The 17,223-nt window shown below is 41.3% G+C and overlaps 1 protein-coding gene across 1 annotated transcript; it reads right to left on the bottom strand.

The window, feature by feature from the left end:
- Positions 1 to 2,067: 2,067 nt before the first annotated feature.
- LOC116265154 (cytokinin riboside 5'-monophosphate phosphoribohydrolase LOG1) lies at positions 2,068 to 6,676 on the bottom strand. The gene is made up of 7 exons (XM_031645679.2): positions 6,300 to 6,676; positions 5,595 to 5,692; positions 5,471 to 5,501; positions 5,064 to 5,163; positions 4,416 to 4,486; positions 4,132 to 4,275; positions 2,068 to 2,370 (listed from the first exon to the last, which is right to left on the bottom strand). The coding sequence occupies exons 1-7, from the start codon at positions 6,417 to 6,419 to the stop codon at positions 2,278 to 2,280; spliced, it is 657 nt and encodes a 218-aa protein (XP_031501539.1). The 5' UTR covers positions 6,420 to 6,676; the 3' UTR covers positions 2,068 to 2,277.
- Between the last annotated feature and the right edge of the window lie 10,547 nt (positions 6,677 to 17,223).

Genomic DNA, 17,223 nt, shown 5'->3' with positions numbered 1-17,223 from the left:
AGCTTCTACTGCAGCAATATACTCCGATTGAGTTGTTGATAAAGCAACAATATCTTGTAATGTAGCTTTCCAACTGATTGGGCCTCCATCTAGAGTAAATATATACCCTGTTGTAGATCTTCTTTTATCCAAGTCACCTGCATAGTCTGAATCAACATAGTCAATAAGAGCATCAGAAATATTTATACCTGCCTGAAATAGTAAGCCAAAATCTGATGAGCCTTTCAAATATCGCAAAATCCATTTTACTGCCTCTCAATGTCTTTGACTTGGATTTTCCATATATCTGCTAACAACACTTACAACATGAGAAAAATCAGGCCTAGTACAGGCCATAGCATACATAAGACATCCAACTGCATTTGCATATGGTATTTTGCTCATAATGCTGCTCTCTTTTTTAGATTTGGGACAATCTTTCAAAGATAAAATGTTGAGTAAGTGGAGTAGAAACTAATTTTGCATTCTTCATATTGAATTTAGCCAACACTTTATTTACATCCTCCTTTTGTGTCAACCATAGTTTCTTTTTCTCTCGATCTCTATGAATTTTCATACCTAGAATTCTTTTGGCTGCCCCCAAATCTTTCATTTCAAATTCATTTCTAAGTTCATATTTCAACTTAGCAATTTCTAACACGTGTTTGCATGCTATAAGCATGTCATCCACATAGAGCATCAAAATAATAATGGAACCATCATTCAAAAAACGAAAGTAAACACAACTGTCATACCTGCTCCTATTGTAGCCTTGTGCCAACATAAAGATGTCAAATCTTTTATACCACTGTCGTGGTACTTGCTTCAAGCCATAGAGTGACCTTTTCAATTTGCACACTAACTTTTTATTTTTTGCTTGAATAAATCCTTTTGGCTGCTGCATATATATTTTTTCTTCTAGGCTACCATGTAAAAATGTAGTTTTAACATCTAGTTGTTCAAGTTCAAAATCATCAATAGCTACCATGTTTGGAAAGGGAAGGAGGGGATGGTTTTTGGCAAGGGAAAGGGAGATGGTTTCGTCCCCAACAGGCCTCTTATTCATCTATCAACTATGCTTTGCAGTGCTTCTTTAGACTTAAGAAAGTACATATTTGATCCAACAGGACATACGTTACTCTCTTGAGCTAGACTTAGGTTTCATAGTCTTGCTTGAGTTCAAAAGAAGCCTGACCTGCATCATTTAGACAAATTAAGTCAATCAGGAACCTCGCATGCATGGCACTTCATTGTGCACTGCTGCCATCAATCCTTAGCCTTCAATCTTTAGAAATTTGATGATTAACAATTGATTAAATGGGATGTGAGAGAGAGAGAGGAAACTACGAAGGTAACGAGGACAGAGCCCCAGATACTGTCGAAGGGAAAACAAAAAGGACAGTAGGTTCACACAATACAGTGAAAGAAAAGGTGCCAGAGCAAAAAGAGCCGGCTACCGGGAATGTCCACACTGACATCTAAAGCGTCACTAAAAATCGGCAATGGCATGTTCATATATTAGCGGCACTTTTCTTATGCCATTTAGACTAACAACAACTTCTAAGAAACACAGCTAAAAAGACGTAAAGGGCATTTTCCAGCTTATCACTTGCAGAATTTTTTTATGATACAATTGAAAATTTAGAGAGAGAGCTAGCATTCCTCAACCCTAGGCAACGACAAAAAATTTTCCAACTTAACAACTTCATAACTAGTTAGGAGATAATTTTTCAAGGCAATTGGAAAATATTGTCAGTCTTTTTAACTCACGGTGAAGGACATAACGGCGGAACATCAAGAAATTTACATTTCATGCTTTGTAAGTCTTCTCTCGCTCTTATATATAATCCGGGTCGGATCAAATTTCGGTTGGCCGAGGACACGTTACCAGATGCAATTTGGTTTATTGGATTCATGGTTTGCTGCACGGTGACGGTGGATCCAACTTTTACATGTACAGCTCGGATTTGAGTGAAAACCGCATAGCAAATGGTTAACAATCTAATCCAATCGTAATTACCTACCAAGTGATGAAATTCGAATTCGGCGTCCAAGTTCAAGCGGTCCAACTAAATTAAAGCAGTTAAAAATCACGAGGAGGGATTTCTTGTGTATGTTATATAAGATATATTCATGCCCAGCCATTCCGTTGCTTTGCATTTTTACAAAAGATAAAAAAGAGAGAAAAAAAATGCAGCTCCCCAAATGGAAGCTTCTCGACCATCCTCCTTTTGTTTTTTCCCGCTCCCCAATGCGTTTTCCGTTCTTTCTTTCACCATGATCATCTTCTCCGTGGGGCTACCTTGACATCTCGCATTTGGAGGAGTAGCCGAGCTGCTCCATCTCCCAGCTGAGCTTCGACGCCACTCTCTCGTGGCGAGGCACGTACTCCTGCAATACAACGGGTCAGAGTCCCGGTTAGTTTTTCTGTTGCAACTCCATTAAAACCAGAGGATCAAGAAAACGAACCATAAATTTTCTTTTGCCCTCTTTTCATGCAAAAAAGTGTGTGGTTGAATTCTGGTCGGGTCTCCAGCTGAACTAGATGGAGGAGGAGGCAAGCCCTAAATCTAAGACTTTCAAGGAGGGAAGATGGGGCGAGCCATAGATCTAAGAATTTCAGGGGCTATAAGTTAACGATCAAATCTTCCTGGAGGTAGGAAATCCCAGGATGCATTACATCGATGGCTGACGCTTTCGCCTATATGGAAATTTCACAGGATGTTGCGGATTATAATAAATGGGATTTTGATCGGTGGAAGAAGGAGCAAATCATGGAGTTGAGCTTCTCAATAACATAGAATTGATGCCTTACCCATCACGCGTTGTGCCACTTTTTTAGCTGTATTTTAACCTGTTTAAACTATTAAATACGAGAAGCATGTTTTCATTAAACCGGACATGGTGAAGGAGCGGTGTGTCAAATGTTAAAAAAATGGTTAAAGATCATCAATGATGATCTCTACAGGAAATTAGTAATTTTTACCCTCTTTGTCAAACACTCAACCTTACCGATATGATTAAACTTGCTAACATGAGAAATCAAATATCATGTGCCTACTTATCATGGTTGTCATGTTCTATAACCGCTGAGAAATTTCGACGTGTTTTGGATGCTATCATTTCGTAGCGTGGGTCATTTTTTCTTTTTTATGTTGAAAGACCTATGCCATGTTTGGTGCTACAAAATTCCTATTTCAAAGGACTTTAACCAGGATTTTTGAAGGTAATTTACGGTGTGACAAGATAACTGCTTCATTTAAAATGCCTTTACTCAGACTGCGATGAAGATGTCATGGTTTAATGACGGCAACAGACCAAGGTTTTTTCCTTCACGGGTCCTTTTGGTGTTTATGTGTGCGCGTGTTAAACTTACGCATCGAAATGGTTTCTTTCTCATGAATTCTTTTACAACTTACTATTGAAAAAGTAAAGCATTTTGAAACAGCTATATTATTCTTTGTCATGAATCACAGATCGAACTGCCGGATCGGTTTAGGATGAAAGTACATTAATATCAAGTGCAAAAGTTATTTTCGTGTTTCAAAATTAAACTAATGCATGAAACCTATCGCTTTCAAAAGCGTGTTATGTTTTTTTTTTTTGTCTACAACAAAACCTGAACTGATCCATGCATATTAAAAAGCAGACGAGTTTTGAAATTGTGAGTAAAGTTTGGACCTATTTGCTATAGTCATGTGCTGAAACAAAAACCAACATGACTTTTGAACCACTATAGTGAAAGTCCCTAGTCTTCCAGGTTGTAGCATTCGATAATTTTATGTTAATCGAGGGTGTCTTGATTTGATAGAGAGTTTAGAGGAGTTTACGTGGCATGTAAAACAAGAAGAGAGATGACATTAAACCTACATTAGCGCAGTAAGCGTCGTCGTAAATGGTGCCGCAGTTGGACCATCGTGTCTTGGCACTATATGTGTTGTCGGTCAAGTGAGTGATTATTTAATTTGACTGGAGTTGAGTTGGTTTACGGTACTCAGTAGCATGGAGCATGCACGGCCCCACTCATAGGAGGAGGTGTTTGGCCACTTTTTCTACCCGTTGGTCTCTTTCTCTCTTGGCGAGGTTTTCTTTTCCAAATGGTGATGCGTTTAACTGAAGTAGAGGAGGAGTTTGAGTAAGAAAGGAGCTTACTTCCAGTTTCCTCACCAACTCCTTGGCGTTTGGCGCGGAGACAATAATATGCCGGGCACTGGGGCTAATGAATCCTTCCTCCACAGCCTTGTCGATGAAAGAGAGAAGGGAGTTGTAATATCCGTCAACGTTCAGTAGCCCAACCTGCAAGAACATGAGAAGGGAGCTGCTCAACCGACATTCATTTGATATGTAAGTGGGACTGTAAGTATCGGCAGGAAGGATTTTAAAAAAATCCTTCTCCCCTTCCAAGAGCTTCCAGTTTTCAGAGATTGGTATTTTACCGGCTTGTCATGAATCCCTAGTTGCGCCCACGTTATGACTTCCAGCAGCTCCTCCAGTGTCCCGTATCCCCCTGCGCGAAATAGAAGGTGGACCTTCTTTTAATTGTCCTTTCAATGCTTTAGTGGTGGTGGTGATAATAATAATAATATTGCAGAGAATTGTTGGGCCGTGCTATTCTACTTTTGATTTGTCTGGCACACGGATCACCGGTTATTCGGTGATTGGGTTTCTCCAACAGCCCTCAGTTCCTACATGGGTTATGGTTTTATTTTATTAGACTAAGGCATCCTTATCATGGGTTTGGAAGGCATCCTTGTGTCCGCAGTCTGTTTCGACTGACCAAAAGAAGAAAAAATGACAAAAGGGAGAGGAGGAGGAGGAGGAGGAGGAGGGCTTTATCTATCTTCTGAGCAGCAGTAGTTACTTTCTCACCCGGCCTGAGGCTGAGATCCAAAGAAAAAGATGCCATCTAGCGTAGACAGACAGACAGACCCATCAATATGCCCATTCTGCAATGACGACAAAAAGATTGGCAACCCTAGCGTCTACCTACAGGGGCATTTCAGGAAATCAACTTGGATAGGAAAAGGATGGTGGTGGGGATGTGTTTGGTATTTTCCTCTGAGGTTCTGGACTTTTACACTCACCTGGTAGGGCGATAAAGGCATCCGATCTTCGTGCCATCTCTGCCTTCCTTTGATGCATGTCTGCGACTGCCTTCACCTCTCCCACAGTCTCCCCTGTTATCTGCGGAAGCAAGCTATAGATGAGAGAGTGCGTGTTGTTATGCTTTCAGGTGGGTGGTTTTAAAAATACTGCAAGGGTGACAACGCAATGTCTGCCTCCCAAATCTGACAAGGAACTCGGTTTTTTTTGCTTTTGACTCTCATGATGCCCATGCCAAGTCATGGAGGGCACATGAGCAGGTGGTGATTCCTCGGGACCGGGACTTGCCAAGTTTTTGGAAGAAGGGAGGCGCAAAACTAGTGAGAGGTTTGGATGATCTTAAAAGTTCCCAAAGAATCCAAGTCCGAAGGCAATGAGTTAACGTTACCTCTCGGGGCATGAGCGTCTTGGGAATGACTCTGCAAAAAGACCATACCATGACAAGAACAGAAACGAAGGGTTAATTAACCGGAGGCTTACCGAAAGTCTTGACTAAAATTTTGAGGACTTACCCAACGACATGGCGGCCACCATCGTACACTGCCTGCGACACCAGACCCATCAGCCCAACACTTCCTCCTCCATAAACGAGATCTATGTTCCTCAACACCTGGATACCAAAGAAACAAGAAAAATGTTCATGTTGCTCACGAAATTTCTTTGAGCGTAGAATACAAGTCTCATGTTTCATGAGATGGGGGCGCTTTATATGTACCCGATGCATCAGGCATATTTACTTTCGACACACTGCCACACATATAGACTCGACGGTAAGATGCATTACAGGATTTGCACATATAAAGAGACGAAGTTGTTTTCTCTAGATAAAGATGGACGAGCAGCAATTTTGTCTCGGGGCGAAGGTTAGAGAAGGAAGAATAAACCAACAAAGAGAAATCGCCTCGAAGAGGATCTGGCTCTTCTTTTACTCCTCCACTTGTGCAAACTTGTGGCAAGAAAATAGGTAAACCTAAAATCAAGATCGACATGCCTATTTTGGGCTCCCTGAACAAGTATATGGATAGGCTCAAGAAGGAAGAACATCACGATCATGACTATACAAAACGAAGCCCCTATAATGCCTGTTCTGGAATAGAAGTCAAAGGGGAAGACAGAGAGAAAATCCTCGGAATGACCGTTTAATATATAGGCTCTGGAAAAAACCCAGAGAGAGAGAGAGATGCCATGCTTTGGCATGTTGATGATGCAGCACATACCAGTTCTTTTCCAAGCTCAATAGCTGCATCCTGGTAGCTCTTCTTCTTCCCCTGGCTGCTACCACAGAACACACAGATCCTCCTAAATTTCGATAGCTTCGTTTCCTTCTCCCTCTCCATTTTTGCTTTACCTAACGAAGCTACCTACAAGGTCCTTCTTTCACTTACTACCCGCTTCTCTTCTCTTCTGTCCTGCAACGGCCCACCTGGTGGCACCAGCACCCGTCTCCTCCTCTTTATCAGTTCAGTGCCCCTCTCAGTGAGCCCCCAATGGCAATGTCCACTGCGATCTCCAAATACGCGTATGAATATATATACTCGTGCTCGCACATGTGGATCAGATGGGCACGCAAGCAGACAGGGCGGGAGTCTTACACCTGATCCAAGCATTAAAAGACACCTATATGGTTTTTTTAAACATTTATCCCCATCTTGTTTTGTAGCCCTCGCCACACCCCCCGAAACGACACAGGGTGTTGTACCGGTCGAAACATCCTGGTTTTATTAATATGCTCACCTTTGGACAACCCCAACCAGCCATGCTGCCCGAGAAGTCGCCATCCCTGCTACTAATTTCTTTTCCCCTCTTCTTCTTCTTGTTTTGCTCACTTCTGCCAATAAATTCCTCTCTATTTTACAGAAATATTATGTTCCCCTCTTATTCACAATTTTGAGTTTCATGGAAAATGTAAACTAATAAGTGTCGGTAATGGTGTCTGTCTGTCTGTTTGTTTTTTTTTTTTTCCCAAACATGTAATGCCCGCTACGACCACTCGCGTTCGCTCATCTGTAGTAAGTCTCCAGTAAGCTTTCTGGGTTTGTCTTGCTGGTCTCTGATGTGTCACTGTTGATTGCTTTTGTCGCGTGTGCTTCCTGATTAACTTTAGCACTTCTTCTTTTCTTTTAGAAATTCATGCACTGCTCCTTGATATTTTTCTCCCTCTTTTTTGGCTCACATATGTATGACTTTCATATGCTTATATAATTACAAGTTCGACAAAATTATACGACATCCCTCGTCCATCATCATCATGCCTGGAACCGGCCGTGTAGATGAAAATGGTTGGGATGCAAAAGCAAGTATCCATGTGGAGAATATTAGTGCAAATCATGATTTTACGTGTGCAGAATGTTAGTGCAAAACATAATTTTATCTGTCTAGAACGTTAGTGCCAATCATGATATTGGTAGGGACTGCGGATGGTATCCGATGGAAGTCGGTTCGATGCATCATTTTCTACGCCTAGTTTAAGTGGCAGATAGCCAAGCTTATACGTAAAGGGTACAGAGAAAGGTGAAAGAACCCGTGTAGCTCGTGCATGCGCACACGATTGAACAGGAGTATGACCTAGTGTTTTGAATAAATTCATCTTATGATTTAAACATGGAACGTATTATCTTTTCGGATGGTTTCCTTCACGTATGTAGCCTTTTTTTGTCTCTGCTTATTTCCATTCCGAAAGCAGATCTAATTGACTCAATTTGGTCTTCCAACCCGAAACCTCAATCTTTACAGCGATCTCTTTCCCGATGATTCATCTCTGGTACTCAATGATTTACTTTCTCTCTCTTTTTAGCAATTCTTAGTCCTCTCTCTTTATTTCTCTCGCTGCTCCTGTTGGAACCCAGCCTAGTAACGATGAAATCTTTTTCTGCTCTCTCTCTCCCTTCAGTGAATCCGCGCTAACGACTCTTGTTTTTAGCCACAGATGTTGTTACGCTCTACTTTTGAAACCTGACACTGAGGGTTTCAGAAAGAAATTTTGGACAATGCGTCCCGCCATCCAGACATGCCCTTACTCTTAACGTTGTCGCCCTCTTCCGGTTTGACAGTGGCACGCGTACCACAGTCTGTTTCATGCATTGCTTTAAAAAGTAAAAACTTAGTGCCGGCTTCACAGTTATGATAATAGTATTACTATGGAAATGCTGTTGTCCACGCACCTACTTACACAACCACCTGATTTTATCTTGTAATCCTTTATAGCTATTCTGTAACTATGGCTCGGCTACGCCCCATAGAAGAACAGCAGATCAGGTCACATTCAATGCGGTTGATCACAGGTTCATTCATTGCCGTTCCACATCTCCCGCGGGGCTCTGCGTCTCTCTTGTGCTCTATGTTGAAAACCAGGGACATCTCGACCAATCAAGCTGATAATCGCACCGCCTAGCGCTAAGCGTTGCACGCAACATTCAGATTGTATAGCGGTTATATCAGAGTTGTTTGGGAGTCGATTTAGCCAAGAGTCTAGCTCCTTTGGAGTTGTTAGAAGTCATCAGAGGTTCATTAGCATATGCGGGGAGTTTATGTCTTGTACTAGATGACTCAGTTCAACATACCTGACGGTTAGACTTCTTTAATTCAAACTCCAAAATTCCAGAATGGTTCGATGGATCGAGTACCACATGACTCAGTTAACACTTAATCCAGTCTCATTTCATCTGATGCTTAACCTAGAAGCATTCTAACCAAGATTGACCCAAGCTTTTCAATGCGTGAATTTCAAATTTCCGTCATGGCTCAACCTTGGGTCACGTGTTAAAGTGTGAGTGTGTACAATCCGATCGTCATTTAATTTTGTTGTTTATGTAAACTTACTGGAACGTATGCCATTAATGATTAAACTAATGATCCAGAACGGACATTGCTTTAGCTATATGTCATCAGCTATACAGCAGCTGGCTGTATCCAACTTGTTTATGTGGACAATCGCGTGCTTAGTCAACTAAGGAGGCTGCTATTTTTGCTCGTTTGGTTCTATTGGGAGTAAAACCGACTAATTAAAGCTTGTTGTTTTGCGGTTTTTAAGCTAAAAAATTTTGTCCTAGATTACCTTTATGATTTGTTTTTGCATAGTCAAATATGGGAATTGCAATTCTTTGTTTGCTACGTTTTCATAGGGCATGAAATCGTGATACCGAAGCCAGTACTAGGTAGTCTTTCAGACAAAATATTTGATATTATTTTACAACTATGATTGTCCCTAACACACAGGCTGTTATGAACGAAGGTTTAGGTTATGTTGATGATTGTACAAGCTTGTATACGTTTGAAACTGGAATGATATATCTTGGTTACTTCACCAACGAAACCTTTGTATTGAAGTATTTAATGTTGAGGAACCTGAGAAACCCAAACAAATGACCTGCAATTATCTGCCAAAATTTTCGTCTGTTATAAGTTTATGCGCAGTCGAGACTATAATTTGCCATAGAGCATGTATTACATTTACAGTAGCCGTACCACTCTAAGATAATCTGGTTATGCTCTCCGGTAGTAGTAATTGTTTCTTAAGAGTGCCATAGTAGTGCCTGGGGAGTAGGCCTAGGAATGACATGGATTCATTTTTTCCTTGGAAGGTTGACCCACCCATAAGAAACATTATTGGCCACTAAATTATGAATCAATCATGACCCTGTTATATTTTCAGTTCACTTTCACATGTGTTTCGACTAAACATCGGAAATTATTGAAGATCAATTAGAAAAAAAATAAAAGCAATTGTGTTTGATTGATTGATGACAAAACTGCGAGCTCTGCGGCAGTTAATGATAGAGTATATAAGTTTTTTACATTACTAAGACTCGTTCATTTTTTTTTGTTGGGTTAGATTCCCTTCTCATACCACAGATCTACCACAGATCAATGTTCTTCAAATTACTTGCACAATTTTTTGAATAAAAAATACTATGACTATGACAGTGAAACTGACTTTAATTAATTAGATATTGTGGACATTTATAAACTAGACATATAATGTGGAAGCAGAACGAAGCTCTCTTCCATTCTACCGGTCCAAAACCAGCACAGAAAAAGATGGAAGCATTGATATTGAGAGAGACAAGTGGAGAAAAAACTGCATTACTCTGAATTTTGTCAGAGTATGAACATTCTCGACATATTTTTTTTTCTTCTTTTGTCAAAAGGAAGGAAAAGGTGGGTCTCTGGTCGGAAGTGTTCGGACAAACACAGAATGCGTATAGTTAAATGGTTTAGCCTCGGAACTAACAACACCAAACTGTTAAAGACAGCTTCCTTTGTCGCGTAATCTCGAAATCTGTTTCATAGCCTTCCAAGTTCACTGTGGGGTTCTGCAACTGACCAATAAAGTAATGTCTTATACGCGAGTAGTGCTCTGGAGGCCCATACCTAGCGCCATTATTGCTATACTAGTGTCTACACGCACTTGTTGCTGTTAACCCCTAGCTCACCAGGCAGAGGAGATATATAAAATGTATTCACTATCTGGATTGGGGTGGCATTGGGCCATATCGGAGCAGCTTAGAGACATTTCCTACGTGACGTTGAAGTCCCATGAATATTAGTGTGTGAGAGAGACGGGAATTTGTAGCTTAGGCAACGATTAAAATAGGCGGCTCAAACCAAAATCTGTTGTTTAAATTTTTTTTTTGACCCATACCATACGGCACCAGAGGATAGTGTTTGTAGAGGGACACAGAGATAGAGGGTGTAATGCTGTGCATGCGTAAATGCTCGGGTTGCGCGCATGCAACAATCAGTGAAACACGGCAATGGTCAGAGCAGGTTTTTCTGTTTTTAATTTTTCATGTAATAACTGGAGCCTGGGTTCGCGTATGTAGAGATCAACGCCGCCTGCGACGCGTCCTGTCCATCTTCTCGGGGAGCACGCCCCGGTCGTCACAGTCACCTCTTTTCCATTTTATTGTTACCGGAGAGGTTTTTCTTTGGCTTTTTGCTCTTGTGCTTCGCCGTTTGAGGAGACTTGTTGGTCTTCAGAACTTGGTAAGTAGAAAAGGCCCTTCCTTAGTTTTTTAAGACATTGGGACCGGTTGTTTGTGCTCGACCCCGAACATTTAAGCTGCTTTGCTTGCGTGAGATGTGGAAGGCAGAGCACCTTATGTATGGTGGTGATGTGGGTTTCGTGAATCGACCGGGCGGTCCTTTTTCAGAGGCAAAGAAAAAGATTCTCTTTGGCCCTCGGCGAAGGTGAAGATCAAGCGGAAAATTTAGACGAAGTCCAGTTTGCTTTGCCGGCAACGTGGACTCCATACGTTTTTTTAAGTGCTGCAACATCACTTTTCGTTTTGCTGGCGACGCTCAAGATTTTGACGAGTCATGTCAGTGGCGTGCTGTTTTTCAAAATTCTAAATTCAATCCCCATTCTTTTTAACGGATAAGGACTATCGCTCCCTGTAATATCGGTATTCGTAGAGGACAAAAGAGCACTTAGTTCTTAAGCCTTATTGCCCCTTCCATCCACCGTCAACCAGATAGCAAAATTTAATGCTTTCAGTTCAGTCGATTAAGGTATAAACAAAGAAATTTTCACTCCCATTCACGGCTTATTATCGGTAGATTAATTGTTCATGTACAAATTAGATTTTTTCTTTTCTTTTTTCTCTCTGTATCACTCCCCTCCAGACCATGTCCACAATACCTTAGATAATGTTATGACTGTCCTTTTACCGAAGGTTAACACTTTTTTTTTCTTTTTTCAATAAAAAAAAATATATATACTTTTGATGATGGATGAGAATGCAAATGGTTTGGGTTCGGATCAGATATCCTGATTGACCTGCTTCGAAAAGATGAATATAGAGTCAAATTTAACAACCTGTGACCTTCGATTTAAATTGATTTAAATAAACATTCGATTGGATTTGGATTTGATTCAATTTAAAAAAAAAAAATTGTTGTTCATTCAATATCTATGTATTTTGAAATTCGGTTCCTAAACTGTCATCATGTGGTTTGGATTTGGTGGTGCATCTAAAAGTTAGATACAAATTCAGATGTGAAAATAAAAAAAAAAATGGATCCTTTTCATATTCGAGTGGTGGATTCACAAATCAGATTGGAATATGGTATAAATTTTTCTTCATCCTCATTCAAGTCTGAATATGTGAAAAGCATCCAATAAATTGGATATGTAAAAGGTACGTCCATTTCAAATCCAATCCGTTATGATCTCTTATTATGGACAATCTCAAAATATAAATCATGGATTTCTGTGTGATGTATTTGTCTTGCTGTGCATGGCGATTGCGATCGATCTGAATCTTGGCATGTCTGTACCATACGGATATTTACCGTCATAATCTCATGGCGGTGCGGGACTCCTTGAACTGTAAACCCGCACGGGCACCTCCCCCTTCACCGGGCTACCTGATGCTAAGCTATCACATGCACAGATGATAATTCGTTTTTTCGGCATAAAGGACACAGCAATTTTTTAACTAAAGCGAACATTGTTGAAAATTATAGACTTTGTATGTGTTCCAAGATGTCGGGGTTTAAGTTGATATCCTTTTTTCCTGTTTCAGGAAAATAGGAAATGTATGGCAGTATGAGGTTACTTATAGCCCCTGAATAAAGATTCCACTTAAAAAGTTATTTGAGTTGGTTGAACCGGAGAAACGCGCTTGTTTTGGGTGCCGCGACATGACAATGAAGATTACAGTGAACTGCATTCCGTCGTTCTAAGTTAAAGCAGCTACCTATCGACTATCGCTGGAAAGCGGAAGAACGTGGCCGGGCTGAAAACTAGCTAGCAACCGCGGTAGCATCCTTAGGCTGAATTTGGTATTGGAAGTTTTTGTCTGTTTTGGTTGCACGGAAACCTAATTCCAACTCTCACTCTCTCGATCGTGTTTAAGTGTCCCGATTCGAGCTCCTTGCATCGCTATGCGCAAATCAATGTTAGTTCCCCTTTGAACATTATTGCATCTTGGCAGACAGACTGACAAGGAAGAGTTGGCATTTAAGTAGCTTACTCTGCGCCGCTCATCGCCTGCTCTAACATGTATGTAACCGATGGAATGCAGGGGAAAGCGGCTACGGACGCGTTCTTCAGTCTGGCTGCATTATCCAACCTGCGCAGCAGGGTTATTGATCGTATATTTCTGCTTTTGCGGTTGCCTAGGAGAGGAGGACGGACGGACCGCTTTCCTTCCCCTGCTGATGGGTTCTGTGGAGGACTGTCTCTTTCGCCTCCGGTCCCGCGATTATGTCTATCTGGCCTTCATTGCAGTAGGATAAGCCTTTCCTTCCCCTGCTGAGCCACGTGGGCTTCAGCAGTCGAGCGATCCTCCTCACTTTGTTAGCAAAACAATGTTGTTTACAACTGGTGCTCCTCAGAAAATATCCGTATCAGATCCTTCTCGACATATATTTTCGACTAATAAAATTTGGCAATACAGAGAAACGGAAAAAAAGAAGACCAAGAAACTAACAAAGTGTGATATGTGTATCGATTAACGATGCATTTGCCTAGACGTTTACCATGGAGATGAACATGAGAACTTGGTTAAGCTTGAGGGGGAAAAAGGAAGCCGGGCACTAGGTCACCTGTAACTAAAAGAAACCAAGCTAATTGATAGCCAACACAAATTTGGTCCGTCGGCAATTGTGACTAAGTTTGACGTCTATGGAGTTCTAGGGATAAAAATTTGGATATAGACATTCGGAAGATGTGGACGAGTTGAGGTGCAAGACTATGATGAAACCCATACCACACTTGATCTGAACTAGCCGAGTGGCCAAGACCCAACATTTGACCTAGTGCTACTGTATATTTCTGGGCAGCCAAAACCGGGAAGGACTGACTCGGCTGCATAAAATGAAATGTAGTTAAGGTGATCTTAATGGTTATATGAAAAGCCATGTAGGGAGGAAAGATAGACAGTGTTGTGGAGTCGATTGATGCATGTAAAACCGATGTGTGTAGAGATCCAAAATTGCAATGGGGACCTTGGAAAAGTGTACATGCATATACCAAAAGAGAGGATTCTGCACACTGTAAGCCAGAAGCATCTTCCGTATGGGCATTGTGTTACTGGTGAGTCATGATCCACACAGGAACGGTTGATATCCATTTCTAGGGCGCCAAGAATCAGTAATTCATGAGAAAACGTTTCATATATCCCATTTCTGTCAAGCTTTCATTTGAGGGGAAAAAAGGTTGTGTAGACAAGAATAAGTTCGCTCATCCATGATGGCACAGATGATGTATGATACTTGGCTCGTAATGGCTACACTGTGTGATCGTGAAGGAACAGCGTTGCAGAAGAGTTTGTTTGTTTTATGGGTGGCCATGGTTGTGCCATATCGATTGTCTGATCTTTGTTGCTACCTCAAACAGGAGATTCTCTCGAAAGGTTTGCACCGGAACTCATGCCAAGTCAGTTGTCTTATTATAGCATGCCAATACTATTCCGCGCCCTCTCTCTCTGACCTGGCCTACATCACATAGTGAAAGCGGAAGCAGAAAGGTGGTTAGTAGCCTAAACTACTATTAACATCGCGGCAGTGACCTCCCTGGCAGTTTGGTGGTGGCGTTTCGCAGCATCGTCGGGAACAGTTAAATGAATTCTTACATACATGAAGCCAAAGGAAGAGAAGCGGCTGATGGGATGCTGTACTTCTGTCGTTTAGCACATGGAGCGCAATGGCCGTGAATCATTTGCCGGCCACTTGAACCACATTGAATGAACAAAACTTCCTTTCTTGAGTAGGAGACAATCTAGTTCGCTCAACTTAGACAAAAAAAAAAAAAATATTTTGTCATTGTTCAGAATCGGTCCTCTCCTCTTTCTCCAATATTCTTTCACACCCAAATTGTTCAAGAACACAAGTGGACACCATGATTGAATGGCCATAACTCAAAAGGAGCACCATTTGGGCACATTACTTGATGCAGCAAAAAATGGGGCTCATCTTAGAGCATCTCACCTCCACACTTGATTTATGTGAAAAGAACTTGAGCGTGAGTTGTCCTAGAAAATTAACGGATCAAGATTTATCAATGTAAAATAATAATACATAAAAGAGTGCTAAAAAGATTTTGTGGTAGCCTAAATGATATCGAGCGAGTTCGTGAACTGTAATCCATTTTCCGAACGTGACCACTTGATGGGTTTCTCTCAAAGACTGGGTTCTTGAAGCCGCGCCCCTAGAATGATGGTTCCCTACATAAAACTAAAAGGAGTGAGTGGTGTACAAGTGTTAGAAAGAAAGGAAAGGGCCGGGGCTCATAATAATGACGATCCCTCTAAAGGGGAACAGCAGCTCCGGACTCCAGCCACCTTCCCTGTCCCCCAACCACGTTTCCTGCTCGTGGGCTCGATTAAAAGTTTCCACGCTTTCATTCACATGGCCCAATTGGCGGACGAGCGGCCATACTTGGCTGCGGCTGCTGCTGCTGCTGCTGCTGCTGCTGCTGCTTTTCATCTCGTCCCGTCGTTGCCTTATTCCACCATGTCCAGTCACTTACGGAGTTGAACAGGACGGAAAAGATAAATATTGTGGTACAATCTTCTTTCGTTACCCGTACCTTTACCCACTGTTGTTTCTTACCTTGATTTTTTCACTGAAACCTTCTTCCTTTTACTTTTCACACCCTGGCCAGATCATTGCCCAACGCGTTGACAATGGCTTCATCATTGATGAGGTGTGACTGCCACGTCCGTTAGCAAATTGATGGGGCTTGAGAATAACTTACGTAAAAGCTGGTCTCCAAGAAATTTCATCTCTCCGTTCATCTGTTGCTTTGGTTCGGAATGCTTTAAAATTTGAAACCAACCCAAGTAGATGACGTACGTTACTGGGTGAGTTAGCTTTGGACAACATTATTACAATCGTCAAATTGAGCAGCTCGCTCATAATACTCTTGCACTAAATCTTGAAATAATCACGTGTTGTAATCAGAAATTTTTAAGAATTTTATATACTTATTTGACATACTACCAATTGACGTCATTAATTAATAACACTTTTTGCTATTGAAAGACTCACAATGTATACTGACTGAAGGCCACTGAGACTTCCAATTGTTAACTTTTAAGAGGCAAGCGACATGTGAATAAGTGAATGACTACGCATTATATATATATGGCCCTGTGAGTGAAATTGACCGACACAAGCCCACAAATGACAATGGACTGAATGAATCACCATATGCTGTTAGCGACCGTGCATTATCTTCAGTTCTGCACCACCCTGGCCCTCGTGGGTGTAGCTGTGGAACGGCACATTCATTTTTGTGCCATCATTCATTAGCCATCGGGCTCACCCCTACCCAATATGCCTCCAAAAAGCAAAGCATTCCCGCCCAAACATAATAAAGTGTATGGGTCTCATGTTTCTGTTGGAAAAAGACCGACTATGTTGCAGCAAGCTTCTTATTACTGTCCTCTCTCTCTCTCTCTCTCTATATATATATATATATATATATATATGTATATCTATATCTATCTATGTGTATAGATATGGACACACACAAACCCGCGGGGTGTTTGTTTCTTTGTTAAAAAAAAAAAAAAAAAAAGACAAGATGACACAAGAGCAGTGGCTTCCGTATGAAACACAGCAAGTGTAGTTATTTGTTCCATGTTGGTAAAAGAAAGAGTTACATGCAATAAAATATAGGCTGGGCAGTGCACCTTTTCCCGAAACAGCGTTTTGTAAGCGAGTGCGACCCAGAAAAAGGAGGGGGAGAGGGTAGAAATAATTGCAAGTAAATTATTAAAGGCGTGATGGTCAGTTGGTGTTTGCTTCGCTGTTCGAAGCCATATGGTGTTAGTGCACTCATTTGCCTGCTCCCTCCACCGTCCCTTTCATTTCAATTTCAGGCAGTAACCAGTAGTCACAAGTATCGGGATGTCCCATGTTGTCCGCCGCTTTCATCCAAGCCAAGCGTCGGCCTTGATTATTACTACTGTTATTATTAATTGGAGGGTGAGTGGGCATCTGCCTGGATGGGTATCCGGGCCCTAAAATTAGGGTCGGATATTAATTTGACACTAATGTTGTAATTAATCACGATTTGTTTATGAATAATAATAATAATAATAAAAAACTTGAGCAGTCGGGGTGGTGAGGCACCAATTTTGACCAAGCTGATGTTCTTTTCGCTTTTAATTCTTTTTTATAGGCCATGCA

The sequence above is a fragment of the Nymphaea colorata genome, chromosome 12 (assembly GCF_008831285.2).
Source record: "Nymphaea colorata isolate Beijing-Zhang1983 chromosome 12, ASM883128v2, whole genome shotgun sequence".
In the NCBI taxonomy this organism is placed as follows: Eukaryota; Viridiplantae; Streptophyta; class Magnoliopsida; order Nymphaeales; family Nymphaeaceae; genus Nymphaea; species Nymphaea colorata.
This window is presented reverse-complemented; position numbering and strand designations above follow the sequence as displayed.